Below are 15,556 nucleotides of genomic sequence, written 5' to 3'. Positions count from 1 at the left end.
ATCATGCTTTGGCTAGCAAAAATGTTGAAATACTGAAATAGTACCAAAATAGATCGATAGTGGAATATATGAAAAAATCTTTGAAATTAATTTGAACAAAACATTCTATGCTCCATACCAACTACTCCAAATAAATAGAATGGATTAAAAACCCAAAACAGAATCTCCAAAATTGAAGAATATATTTACATAGCTCAAAATACTTAAAATTCCAGTTATGTTCAATATTTGTTAGATTATCTAAGTTTAATTTTAATTTCTGATGCTATAGGTAAACATAACCAAATGACATAATGAATAGCAGTTGTATTAATAAATTCAAAATAACAGATAAGATCAAAATGTAGATAAAATTATCTTTTAGACTTAAAATAGATAACAAATTAACATAACATTTTTATTAATATATATTATATTAGTATAATTAGTTAATATGAGGGTCAAGTTTTTATTAAAAGAAATAGAAAGATTAATACAAGTTTTTTAGATATGTTCAAATTAATGTCACAAAATACTAAAATAAGACATAATAGCGATATCAATATCTTTTTATAACTGAAAGAGTGACTCATTCGTTTCCAAACAAAGGTTGAGCTCAGCCGGCATGGTAGCGCAGTGGTAAAGGCGGTGGGCCAGTCCTCCTACTTTTGCGATAGCCGCGGGTTCGAATCCTGCTGGGGCATGGTCGTAAATTTATGTTTGTGATTGTTTAAAATTTGTGAATGTTCTAGGCAACAGTCTAAAATCCGACAAGGAAAATGATCCCAGTCACGTCAGTAACCAGGCTGGGTAAGACCGGATGTCTTCCGGGATGATTTCTAAAGTTGGTCACTCGCTAGTCGGTAGGCTTAATGCTGTGAACCGTGGTTCGGAGCCCACGTTAAACTTTAGGCCTAGTCCAGATAAACCCACAGTTGGTAAAAGGAGACTAAAATATATTTAAAAAATGTTGAGCTCGATAAGTATAATTCTGTTTCAAGTTACACACCTGATTTTACGTTGCTTAATTCTAATTTGATGACCGCCAACATTAAACGTAACTAATATATCTTTGCAGATTTTGACACATCCTGCATTCTGTAAATATGTTAAGCAAAAGATTTCAACTTTCTCCTTTGCAAAAAAATTTCTTCTGATGTATTTTTTTGTGTAATATGGATCGTACTTGAGAATATCTCATCTTCAGATTGGATTCGAACATGACATAGGCAATTTGTTGATCCCCTTTTAGTATTTTATTTACTATAGGAAGATGTTCAATGTTAATGATAGTCAAAAGAGGACCAATTTCTCTTCTGCGTACAAAAAGCATGAAACCTACCTCATAAATTGTGGTACAAAATATATAAAACGCTAAGTTAAAACTTTCCTCGCACTCAAACGCATGTTCTCCTAAGAGAGCTTTCTTAAAATCACAGTATTTTAGTCCCTTTTTTAAATATACTAAAACTAAACTAGCATGACTAAATAAGAGACTACAGCATTTAATAAAAAACAATTAATTTTGCATGATTAACTAGATTATTATAACCTAAATTTGCAGCTTGTTCCGCATATAAGAATCATAAAAAAATAGTAAAAAACATTCGAAAATTTCGAACTTCTGATAGATTGTCCAGTTTCGACTTAACCTTGGTCCTACCCTTACTATTAATTATGTCCCTTTTGTCCCGATCAACGATAAAAGTTTACCTTAAAGTTTGCTCACGTTGGAGTTTACCATTAATTAGTAAGTGTAACTTGGCTTGGTATATTCATGACAGATATCTACAGACCAGAGACATCATCATCATCTCTCTCGACGACAAACTTCGTTCACTTCCTCAAGGTGCCAATTCAGCCAACAGATTTCAATCCAAAATCAATATATATTCCAAATGCTTAAATTGTTAGAAGTTATAAATCAATACTATTCTTTAAACTGCGTAAAAAAATGTATTTTGAATGGAAGCTTCGGTGATTTTAGAAAAACAGAAAAACACAAGAAACACACTTTCCGGGATACTTTATAACGTGGTGAAACTTCGTTATTACAGACAACATGAGATGAAAAACCTTCAAAACCCAAACAAAACTAAGATAAGGCGAAAGTTGAAGAGCAACCCTGTTTACAACATTGTCAAATATTAAAGAGGAAAAACAGGATAATGGAATAAATAGAAATGTCGATAGGAGCTTTTGCAGATCATGTAATAATAACGACTGATAAGACACAGAAAATATGAAATGATAGTCAATGAAAAACAAAACGAAAATTATGGTGACTGGAGAGCCAAAAGTAGTACATATCCTAATTGAATGTGTAAAAATAGAACAAGTAAATGTTTTTAAGTGCCTGAGTATAGAAATCGAAAGTAATTGAAGCCATAAAATAGAAATGAACCCAAGAATTGAAACACCCATGAATTTTTGCTTTTGCAGATCATGTAATAATAACGACTGATAAGACACAGAAAATATGAAATGATAGTCAATGAAAAACAAAACGAAAATTATGGTGATTGGAGAGCCAAAAGTAGTAAATATCCAAATTTAATGTGTAAAAATAGAATAAGTAAATGTTTTTAAGTGCATGAGTATAGAAATCGAAAGTAATTGAAGCCATAAAATGGAAATGAACGCAAGAATTGAAACACCCATGAATTTTTGCTTCGCTATAAATAGCACATTCATAAATAAAAAAAGAAATATTAAGCAAAAATTAAAATGGAAGTGTATAAAATAATTTAAAGACCAACCCAAACTCTTGGTTGCGAGACGTGGGTACTGTCAAAGATATATAAAAACAAAATACAAGCAGCTGAAATGAAATATTTAGAAGGATTAAGAATGTAACAAAGACGGACAAGATTAGAAGTAAATAAATAAAGAAAAGACCTCAATATTGAATTGGCATGACCATGAGAGTACGCAAGACGGGTAATACATTCTTTACAAGAAGCAAGGACGGAAAAGAGAAAAATCAGAGGGCTACATAGCTAACCTAGAATGAATATAACAGGTCAATTGAAAACCATAGTAAAACACCTTTTTTTGGCAAAATTAGTTTTTTTTTTGATTCGACATAATTCCCTGCAAGGGTGATATACTGATTATAGCGACCCTCCAACTTTTCGATACCATTTTTGTAGCATGATTTGTCCTTTGCATCAAAATAGGCCTCAGTTTCGGCAATCACCTCTTCATTCGACGAAAATGTCTTCCCAGCGAGCATGCTTTTGAGATCTGAGAACAGGAAATAGTCTCTGAAGCAATTTGAAGCCCAATTCATGGATTTTTTCTATCGTTTTCACTGACTTGTGACACGGTGCATTGTCTTGGTGAAGCAACACTTCCGTTTTCTTCAAATGCGGCTGTTTTCGGCGATTTCGTCCTTCAAACGGTCCAATAACGCTATGTAATAGTCGCTGTTGATGGTCCTTCCTTTTCCAAGGTAGTCGATAAAAATTATTCCATGCGCATTCCAAAATACAGACGCCATAACCTTGCCAGCCGACTGTGGCGTTTTCCCAGGCTTTGGAGCGGGTTCATCGTGTGCAGTCCACTCGGATGATTGTCGATTGGACTTCGGAGTGAAATGATGGAGCCATATTTCGTCCATTATCATATATCGACGCACAAAACTTGAATTTATTACGCTTGATCATGGTCAAACACTGCTCCGAATCATCAACTCGTCGTTTTTGGTCAAAAGTGAGCACCCACTTTGCACAGAGCTTCCTCATACCCAAATATTCGGGAATGATATGATGTACAGGTTCAGTTTATATCTTTATAGTGTCTTCTATTATATTAAACTAAAAAACATAAGGATTTAATTCTAGTATCGCCATCTATGTGTCAGGCCGGGGACTTTTCAATTGATTTGTGATCAAAGAAATAGTTCAGAAGAGAGGAAAACTAAAGCAATTTAAACATAAGAGAATAGATAATAAACGTAACACATCTACACCACTAACAAAACGTGTTTTTCTTTTTATAAAATTAGTTTTGCAGGGATATAAAGTATCATATCCACAATAACCTCAATCACGACAAAAAGTCGCTTAAAATATGCGCGATGATCTCGAAATGTTATGTAACTCATTAGCAGGACACCTTGTACTCGAATATATGGTAATGAAGCACGCCGACAGCAAACAACAAAATTAGAAAATTCGATAATAGACGCTAAATAATTTCCTTCTGTCAAACAACAAACAACAAGACTTTCCTGAAGGTCGAAAAATATTCGGCTCGGTGATGGAATTTTGCCGCGGTTTTTTTTTCGCTATCTCTCTCTCTGTCTCTCGCGCTCAATCCTGTCCTGAAGCCCGGCTTTGGAACGAACGAAATGTAGGTTAAAATATAATAACTACGAATTTAATTTATCGGAAAATAAGTAAGTGTCTAAAATTAGAACTCGTTTACAACAAAGTCTATTAAATTACTCATTTTTAATGTTTCACCAAGTGGCACGAGAAATCGTAATTATATTGGCGTTTTCTTTTGAACGTTGTCGTTACATATAAAAACGGTGATAAAATTCCCCGAAAAAAAAATTCACAAATGGCACTAGCGGGACTTAATGATTATCACAGAAATGTTATTAGAGCATTTTACAGCATATTATATAAAATAGATAAGTTGGTGTACAAGGCGACTTGGTTGACACAATGGTAAAGACGACAGGACGGTCCTACTGTTACGATAGTCGCGGGTTCGAATCCTGCTGGGGCATGTTTGTGATCGTTTAACATTTGTGATTGTCCTTAGGCAAGAGCGCAAAATCCGACAAGGAAAATGATCCTAGTCACGCCAGTAACCAGGCTGGGTAAGACCGGATGCCTTCTGGGATGATTTCTAAGTTCATCACTCGCCAGTCGGCTTAATGCTGAGGACCGTGGTTCGGAGTCCATATTAAACTACAGGTCCAGTCCAGATAAACCCTCGTTGGTAAAAAGGAGTTCTCCTTTTTATATTTAAAAAAGATGGTGCACAAGTGTTATGAAAGTGATGCTATATTAATTACAGTAGTATAGGAATAGAACAAAATATACGACAAAGGATTAAAAAATAATCTAGGTGCTTGTATGTATTTTGATCAGCGATATCTACTGGTGAAAATTTAGTAAAAAACCTAACCTAACTGCTATATTCGACGGTTCTGAGGTTCTCATAAACAAATGAAATAATAGTTTCACATTTAGTAGTATTAAGTTATTCAGTGTATACAAACTAGGGCTGCCGAAAAAATATAGATATATCGATATTTTTTGAAAAAGATTAAAAACATTTCTTAAACATTATAAAATTGGTACTAAATTTTAAACGTTTAGTGTACTTTGGTACTTAATTTTAATCGCAGTTATTACAAAAAAAAATCGATTTTTTTTCCTCCGATATGTTTTTAAAAATTTCGAAAACGATAAATCGATATTTTTCTCGCCGACCGACCCCCGAATGCAGACTTTAGCCATGGAACGCTCTAAATGGCATTTACGACATTAATTACTATAATTAGTTATTTTTATCTTTGACTTGATGATGCCTTTTCATTATATTCTAATTGTCTGTTTTGGTTTGGAAAAATACAGCTTATACTCTCAAAGAATGTTCAGACGGCTTAGCAGCGATGAACCAACTGTTTCCAGGCCTGTAAATACAATTGGCAAGATCTAAAAGGCAGAAAATGACAAGTAATGAAAATGCTATTTCGCGGAGAAGGCGGTTTCATTGCTTGCCAGGCAAAACCGAATAGTTTTCCATGGCGTATTGTGACTGCCGATGAAAAGTGAATATACTACTACAATCTCAAGCACAAACAGTCTACGAGAGAGCCATCCATGATGACATTGAAAGAGTGTTCAATAAGTTCATAAAGTTCTGCTATCCATGGGGTGGAATCAGCAGGGTACAATATATTCCGAGCTACTAAAATCGAATGGAACCGTTGCTGCAGAGGTCCAACGACGTATAAGAATTATTGCAACAAATCAGATCAGCAATAGCGAATAACAGACGCAATGTCATCCTCTTGCATTGCACTGTTGCAGTTGAAATGGGAAGTTTTGCTACACCCAGCGTACTTGCCAAACACAGAGCCTTCTGATTACCACTTGTTCAGATCGATGCAGCTGACATGAGGCATCGAAATGCTGACGAAGTGTGAAAATGGATCGATGGCTGGATCGCTGCCAAATCAACTTCGTTCTTTCAATACGGTATCGCCATGTTACCAGAAAGATTTTGTATTCGCTGAATACAAAAATCTGAGTAGAAACTACCGATAAAGATAATAAACAATGATACTATTTCAGTAACAAATTTTGTTGCTGATTGTTTTAAACTCTAGAGTTCACTACAACAACAAGGCACATACGTTTAAAAAAGAAATAATAAAATTTAAAAAAAATCAATAATTAGTGTTTTACTCGTGGTAACATAATGTCTTACTAACAGAAACTCAACTTGTCAGGACAAATCCTGGACTTGTATATGTTACAACTCCAGTTTAGTTACGAAAATGCCGTGAAAATGGTTAGTTAAGAGCTCACAAACTATATAGATAGGTTTTAACGACCTAACCACTCGAATTATTTAGGCAGAATTGTCAATGAATTAATCAAATCTTCTATCTGCTGTTGAATCTATCCCACATTCACCAGTGCTTTCACACTACCAGTTCTTACTTCAGCTTAAAAGGATGACTTAAAAATGAAGACAGTGTGGCAGAAGAAAAACTCAACAAACTTTCAAGATCCTATGACACCGACTTTGTCGGAAAAGAATCTCAACTGCATAGATGCAAATTGAAACAGGGATGTCAGAAGTGGAAAAAGATCGATATATCATATTAAAAAAATATTTCATACATTTATTGCAACTGACTAATACTTTTCTCAACCAAAACAAAGATAATAATGAAAGGATTGAGAATGAAGTGGTGCAAAAAACCCGGATGATTGGAAAACTGCGGTATGGTCCGATAAATAATCGTTTGCATTGTTTCCTACAAAAGGTAGAGCTTATGAACACCGAAAAACCTTTCTTAATATGACATATGACAGCATAGTGCTGTCATATTCCAAGATGCAATTCCTGCGCTTATACATACAGCTTCACAAGTTCAGTTTTGGTATGAAGACTATCAGAATATCGTCAAACATCTTACCTGACCAGCACAAACGCCAAATCTCAACATGATTAAACTGTCATGGAAAGTTTTATACAAGAGGATGAGTAGTTTTCCACCTCGAACATCCATGAAATAAATGGCGAATATTTTGGTACAAGAATGGGACAATATTCCGTTGTAACACCTTATTATAAACCCTACCTATAATGTTCAAATTATTCTGTCCATCCCCTGTATATTCGAGAATATTGTGAGACATATCACTCTGCTGAAAAGTATCGATATTCAAGAATAAACACTGATAATTTTTAGACTTATTACTTGACGACTAAACAAAATATTCTCTTACTCTTGACAACAACAAAAATTTGTTCAAAAAATATCATCACCTGAAAATAAAACATGTCCCATTTTACGAACACAGTTATTAATATCAAGTATCTTTACCTACACTACTAAAATCAAGAAAATAGATTAAAACAACTCCATTCATTAGGAGATAATTTTTAAAAAATCCGTTCTTGTCTACTATTTATATAAAAACTACAAGCCTATCAATTGCTAGTCCATCAAAATCTAATTAAAATACGTATACGCCAATAAATATTAAAACTAAGAAAAATATTAGTTATTTTTAGACATAATAAACACATTTACATAAGTACTCTTATTAAAATAGTGAAAACAACAACTGACTGTTAATAACGCCCAAGGTCACTGAAACAAACATCCTTCACAATTTCGGTTATTTTCCTTTCGGAAGCTGACGATAACACCGAATTATCATTCAATGATGAGCCTCATCGTAATCGAGATGTATCTTAATACACTTCAAGTTATTTATAAAAGCTCCCGTGAATTATTCACCATCACACTTCACTTTTATATATTATTTAATTGTTGGGGATTTGTTTTCCCTTTATGGTCCTCATTTGATACATATCTCGTTCTTCCGAGGTAGCTACTGAGGTTTATAAATAAATAATAATCACTAAATCAGACATGACACAAACAAATTTGTCATTGAAATCAACGATTTGTAACAAAAATAACGGTACGTTGTGGAATATGAGATGGTTTTTTTTAAATCTGTATTCAAAAAATCTAATAATGCTGTGTAACTTTGTCTATTAGTACTCAATCAATTTCTGTTGTTTATAAAACTGTTGATTGATACAAACATTTTCCTTGTTTCGTTTGAGAAAGAAAAAAAACAATATCGCTGAATTGTCATACAATAAAGAACCTCATGAAGTTTTTATAATACTAAATCTTATTCGGCACGATCGTGATCAACTTTTTTACAACATAACATTTTTAAAAACCAAGCAATTGTTAAAAACTCAATAAATCCGAACAAAGAATTAAATAAATGGCTTTTGAAGCTAAATGTATTTTTAAAACCTCCCCTATTGATTTTTTCCGCGTGGAATTGAATTTTCTTGCTCTGTTACCGTAAATTTAAACTCACGCGAATCAGCAGCGAAAATGGTTCCACTTAATGGCCCTTGAAGCATGTCAGTGAAAGTATTTCTAAAGCGATATAGTTTTTCGATGTAGAATTAACATATTTACATATTCCAAATTAATATAATTATGCAAACAGAATACATTGGTCTGATCAAATAAATCATAAATGAAGTAAATGTTTAAACCCACGCTAATTTATATAAAACATTTTATTCTCAACATTATTTAAATAATTCTAAATGATTTTGTGATCAACATAACCTCAAATGTCAGCTAAGGTCTGGTATGAGTTTTCAAGAAGTAATACCTAAAATTCTTCGTCTTCAACATTCTTTCCTTAAAAGAAATTACTAGTTACAAGGCTGTTTATACTTTTTTATAAGTGCATTACCATTATAAACTACATAGAACGATGCCAATTTAAACAGAATAATATATAACTTACATATATTTTAAATGCATGTTAACTGGCTGTACATATATAAATGTATCCAAAAAAAAAAGAATGCAAAATACCAGAATAGAATACACAATTTTTTGGAGAAACTATATAAAAAAATCTACTATAAAATATAGTATGAAATACCAGAACAGTATATTTAAATCAATAAAATTGTCGAACTTACTAACTGTCTTAATAACTCACTAATTGTTGATAATTAAAATTCTTAATCTCTCCGATTTATTAATTATATTTTTTTTTCAATGAACACGTTACATATTATATAATAAATATCATTCAATAAATTCGGGGCTTGACATAAAGATGACCCCGCCACCCAAACTAACCTAAAGACCTTAACCTTCAACTGACACATGTCAAACTGTCATCACCATCTGACGTTTAGTTTAAAACTTACAATTATGCTAGTGAAACAACTTTCAAAACAATGAATAAAAAATAATTCCTTATGTAGATCGGGTTATTAGGAAATTAAAAGGACTCTCTAGAAAACGAGGTTTGGATTAAACAGACAAGTGATTCATAATCGAAATGATGAAGCAATCAATATGTATCACTCTTGAAATATAGTGGTTTCTGAGACTTATTAAGTGGTGTATTTAATACAATAAAAATAGTATGGAATACCATAACAATTGAATAAACTATATCAACATGTTTATTCTATTCAATTTCTAATTTACATACATTTTTATATAATTTAGATATACTTGAATATACTCCAACTATCAGATCGCTAATGACATTAAAACAACTGCCTGAATAATATAGTTTCCGTCAATATAATATTCAAAATATTTGCGAATAAAATTAAGGATTGTTATAAAAACAATATAAAACAATGTTGACATATATTTCATAACACTCATGATCTATGAAAAACAAAAACAAATATTGCTTCGCTCAATATTTAAGACGACAATTAATAGACAGTACGTATTTACGAGCATATTTTTCAGATATTACCTCATGTCACTTTTATTTCTGTAGCGTGATTCGTGGAATATTTACGTAAAAACTTATTTTAATGTAACTATGAAATCGAATAAACCTGTTATAATAACGATCGCAGAGATACTTTCACTTTCTTTCTTTCTTTCTTTATTCGAGCCAGGCTCCATTAATTATTGAAAATTAGTGTGTTGGCTTGATGTTTATCCTTATTAAGATAGGTTAGATGCAAAACCGTGTCAATTAAAATGAATGAAACAGTTTACGACATGAAAAACGCTCTCATTTGTGCGTTATCAGAGCGTCGACGATGTTGTTTGTTCAGGCAACAGAAAGAAACATGCGTGAAAGTTATTTTTTATCCCGCTAACTTTGCTGCTAGAGCCCGACGAGCGATATGGTGTTCCGTTCGTAACAAAACAAAAACGCAACATCCCGTGTTTACATACAAACGGGCTGGTAAAACGCAATACGGTCTCAAAACAGCTGATCAACCTTTGAACTTACCAGCAAGAGTTCTCCGGGCGGGCTATCTTCGAGTTCCCCGATCTCCTCTGGCGCAGGAAGTCCTGCAGCTTCTGCTTAACCTCCGTGGAGGCAACCGCGCTCTCCTCATGCTTCTCCTTCTTGCGGAGCGCCTCGAGCTGTTCCCGCTGTCGCACCTCTTCCAGCTGCTTCTGCCTGTCCCAAAACTGCTTGAAGTGCTGCTTCAGCTGTTCCTCGTGCTGCTCGAGCAGGTGCTGCTGCTGTTGCTGGAAGTGCTGCAACAGGATCTGGTGCTGGATCTGTTGCTGCTTCTTGATCTGCAAGATCTGTTGCTCGAGTTCGCGTTCGGCAGCCTCTCCATCCGCCATCCCCTTAGTTATTGTCCATGACATGAGGTCGCGACACACAACGCCACCATACACGCACTCAAACACCACTAAACACTGCCGTTTATTCCCAAAACAACTGTCAGAATAGATTCGTCAATCTTATGTGAGGTCATTTCAGTCGTAGTTACGCTAAGTATAGGCACATACACACACACCGCAGCGCGAGCGACAAGCGTTGCGCTGTTGCCGGTTCTGGGGATATTGATAAGCTAAAAACGCGAACGGGACGTATACAGCGGCGACCGGCAGCGCCTCCTTCCCGACGAAAACCGCCCGGTTCGGGTCGTCTAGCTCGCGCGCGCGGACTTGCGTATACCTCCGTCTCTGTTCTCGCGGAAACAAACGAACGCGTCGGTCAGTGGCGTATCTCCTTGCAAAAAAATTTAATGTTTTATTATTCGGCGCGATTTAATTGGAAATTTAATAATGATATCCAACAAATATATCGATTTTCTTATACTCCTACCTGCCTCTAATTAAAATACTTGATAATATGGCGATTCGTTTGACAATAATTAAAATTATATTAAATTTGAATATTGAGAAAATTTGCCGGCAATATTTTCATGTAAATATATAGAGCGTGCAAAAAAAATTGTTTTGCTATTCCAGTAGGAAACGATAATAAAGTATTACTTGTTCACAAATTTTCATATTGTAAATTGAACACTAATAATTCGTAAAATTTTATATGGTAATTTGAAGGGACTGGGATTTGAAGTCTTTAACATGCAGATATTTTATTACTTCTACTCACTCAGTTCAGTGATTAATTCAGTGATTACCACGCTACGATTTAATAACAGGAGAATTACTGGAAAAACTACCAAGAAAGGGAATTATAAAACTCACCAACTTGGTCAATAGAGCATTAAGATTAAAACACGTCCCACGCATTTGGAAGATTGCGGAAATTGTAATCATCCCAAAACCTCTGAAGTCACCAAACTAAATAAAAGGTTTTTGAAGAACTCCTGTTGAATAGAATAAAACCGATCATAAAGAGAAAAAAACTAATACCAACACAGCAGTTTGGGTTTATTCACAAGCACTCAACAATTGACCAGGTCCACAGATTAACAGATGTTATTGAAAAAACCTACGAAAGTAACAATGTATGCTCAGCTATATTCTAGATGTAGTACAAGCCTTCGATAAGGTTTGGCATAAAGGCCTTGTTCATAAACTACAGAAAATGCTACCAAAACAACACACCAAACTATTAAAATCATACATTACAACCAGAATGTTACAACAAGAAGAAGAGAGAAGAGTCAAACAAGAAGAAGCATACCCTACAATAAAAGAAGCTAAAGCAGGTGTACCACAAAGAAGTGTACTGGGACCAATGCTTTATCTACTCTATACTTGTGATATACCACAAATGAAGAATATTACGGTGGCTATATTTGCTGATGATACTGCGATTATAGCTGTCGGGGACAATAGTGAAGAAGCTTCCCGAAAATTACACAGGCAAGTGATAATATAAATAATTGGACAAAAGCTTGGAAAATAAGAATTAATGGAAGTAAATCAGTACATGTGCAGTTCACCTATAAACAGACCGTACAAGCACCAACAACATTAAATAATACTATCGTTCCATATAGCAACAACGCTAAATATCTCGGAATAAATCTAAATGGAAAACTTCGCTGGATAGAACATATAAAGAAAAAAAGAAAAGAACTGAAATTGAAATATAGGAAAATGTACTGGCGAATTGGAAGAACATCGCAATTATCAGTACATAATAAATTACTATTATATAAGCAAATACTGAAACCTATATGGACATACGGAGTTCTATTATGGGGAAGTTCTGCAAAGAGTAACATGAATAAAATACAAATTTTTCAGAACAAAGTCCTGAGAGGTATTGTGGACCTTCAGATATCCACAGTCAGTCAAGAAATCAAGGGTATTGCAAGGGGGCAGGAGGAAACACTGCATTCTCATGAGAATATTGAAATATTGCAGCTTTTGGATACCACTAGAACAGGACACAGACTTAAAAGAATTAAACCATCTGATCTTGTGTAGTGTTGTGTAGTGAGGTCCATATAATAAAAAATACAGCAATGACATGTATAAACATTATTTCAGCAAAGACCGATGGGTCCTCCTATTTATATACCTAGATTTAAGTTATCATAAAGACAAATTGTATATCATAAAGACACAAGGTTAGCCAGAAACGACTAGTAACAATGTAATAAATAAATAATAAAAAAAACTCGAGTGATTATATTAAATATTTAAATTATATCTATTATCTATAAATGTTACCTTTCTGTTCGTCTTTTCTTGCACCTTTCCTATTTTATACATCACTCAATAAATCGTTTCGGACATCGTTTTGTCTTGCATTCGAAATAGAGTTCAATTATTTCTAGACGTGGCAAGTGGCGTTATCTAGATGCTAGAGTTAATATCACAGTAATCAAAAGAAGCTTCAGTTCGATTAAAAATATTTGATATAGACCTTATTTATTAATAACTTTATATATCAGCAATGGAAACACTACTACACTGAACATTTATTTTTGTATTATTATCCTTAACATTGCCTTCAATTTTACTCTTATTGCAATCTTTTTGAGCATTTTAATCATCCTCTATATAATTTATAATAATTAAGTCTATAGATAACAGAAAAAAACAATTTTATAATAAACAAAGTTACGTGCCATCTTGCAGTTCACTCCAGAAACTCAAGACAATCCCCAAATTTTAAATTAAATTACATTATTGATCCCACCTCCAAAAACATAGCTTCAGAGAGGTCAGGCCCTTCCCAGATCAATGTCCTGAATCAATTATAATGTTAAATAATATACAAATTCAACAATTGTTTGCAAAATATATTTCCCAAATGCGGATTACGAACATTGGGGCTTCGTTTGTTATATAATTGAGTGTAAACAGGCAATTTAGCTAGCATACGTTTAATAGCAAACAGCCTAACAGACAATTACTGTATCATAAAAGAGTAATAACGTATTTACTTATTATAAAATTACAATACAATTTTGTTCGATTTTATTTTCAATTCCCCTTCACCCTAGACTAGCATTAAACGTGCCAACTGGTGATAGACTGGTTACTGGCGTCAATATTCACACATTATTTAAAAACATCCTAACATAACAGGTCAATTGAAAAGTCTCCGGCCTACCATAATAAAATAAATTTTTTGGCAAAATTAGTTTTTTATCCAATATAATTCACCTTAAAGGTGATACACTGATAATTACTGACTCCAAATAACTCTGACTCCGAATCACTGATTTTTTTTAATGATTTCGTCGGTAACAACCTCTTTTGGGCGTCCATTACGTTCACCGTCTTCGGTGCTCGTTTCACCACGTTTAAACTTAGCATACCGATCCTTGATGGTTGATTTTCCCGGGGCAGCGTCCGGAAACTCGACATCAAGCCAGTCGGTAGGCTTAATGCCGAGAACCGTGGTTCGGAGCCCACATTAAACTGTAGGTCTAGTCCAGATAAACCCCCAGTTGGTAGAGGGAGACTTTAAAATATATAAAAAAATTACATGCATTTTTGTATTAAATGTTATTGTGAAAATGGATTTTTTCCATTCTTATAACAATAAAAAATATTATATTGAAATTTATATTTCCTTTTAAAATTATATTATACGCTAATTAAAAATTTTAATTTTGTTATAATAAAAAAGTTTAATTTATATAAATGTTTAATCTCACTTAGTTTAGCTCCAAATTTGAAAATGGCAATTTTGAATGAATATCTTGCAAAACTGCTGTAGGAAAAAGAAAGCAATATTACGCGCATTCCATCTAGTGTACGTTCGAAAAGGGATATTATTGTAATTATTATGCTCGACGTTACGCCACTGGTTGGCAAGGAAACCAGCAAATGTGCTCCAGTTTCCACCGTTCCAATCTTCAGTATAATCCCTAATTTCTACAAAATGTTATGGTTACCTAACGATACCCGTTCGAGACACAACGGGCGAAAATGTCGAAACAAACGCCATGACCATATAGCAATGACTACACGGCGAACAACACGTGGAAAACGGTCGGATTCGTGAAAAGTTGCGGGCGACCGACCGGCCGACAAGCAACAGTTTGGTCTGTGTTTATAGGTCTACACATGGCAACAGGGCGCGGAATGTTCAAACGCCAAGGTTGAGATAAAAATAGAAAATCTTTATTATAAATAAAACCATTTTTTCGTAACGATTTACAAATAGAGCCGAAGCTGCGGCGCATTTCGGGCTCGGGAACTGTGGCGTGGTCTTTTTTCGTTGGGCCGAGTGGTCCCAAATAGATTTCTCCGATTTAAATTTAACCCGCACTCGGTACAGACCCCGTCGAAAATAGAACGTATCTGGTGCGACGTAGTGGTCCGCCGATTCCGCACGATGCGGGGCACCAGTAGGATTTAACCGGATCGCCGATCTTGTGAATAACACAATTGAAAAATATTGATAATCAGAGCGCGTGGAGATCTCGCCTAAACTCCTTAGGCAACTCAATATACACACACGTGCTTTTATTACATCTGTAAAGTTTAAGTCATTTTCAAATACAAAATTCCTAAACAAATAAAAACACATATGTAGAATACGCGTTCCCGCCAATAGCCATTACAATTTCTTTCTGGGAATATGTATGTTCAACTATTTTC

The 15,556-nt window shown here is 34.2% G+C and overlaps 1 protein-coding gene across 1 annotated transcript in view; it reads right to left on the bottom strand.

The window, feature by feature from the left end:
• HDAC4 (Histone deacetylase 4) overlaps positions 1–11,080 on the bottom strand; it is a 173,198-nt gene extending 162,118 nt beyond the window's left edge. The window contains exon 1 of the mRNA XM_076413634.1: positions 10,509–11,080. Within this exon, the coding sequence (XP_076269749.1) occupies positions 10,509–10,879 (371 nt within the window). The 5' untranslated portion in view covers positions 10,880–11,080. The remainder of the gene's footprint in view (positions 1–10,508) is intronic.
• Between the last annotated feature and the right edge of the window lie 4,476 nt (positions 11,081–15,556).

The sequence above is a fragment of the Rhynchophorus ferrugineus genome, unplaced genomic scaffold (assembly GCF_030347505.1).
Source record: "Rhynchophorus ferrugineus isolate W39M unplaced genomic scaffold, kcgeb_rfMv2 rfM9, whole genome shotgun sequence".
Lineage (NCBI taxonomy): Eukaryota > Metazoa > Arthropoda > Insecta > Coleoptera > Curculionidae > Rhynchophorus > Rhynchophorus ferrugineus.
The sequence above is the reverse complement of the archived record's forward strand: the minus strand, read 5'-3'. Positions and strand labels throughout refer to the sequence as shown.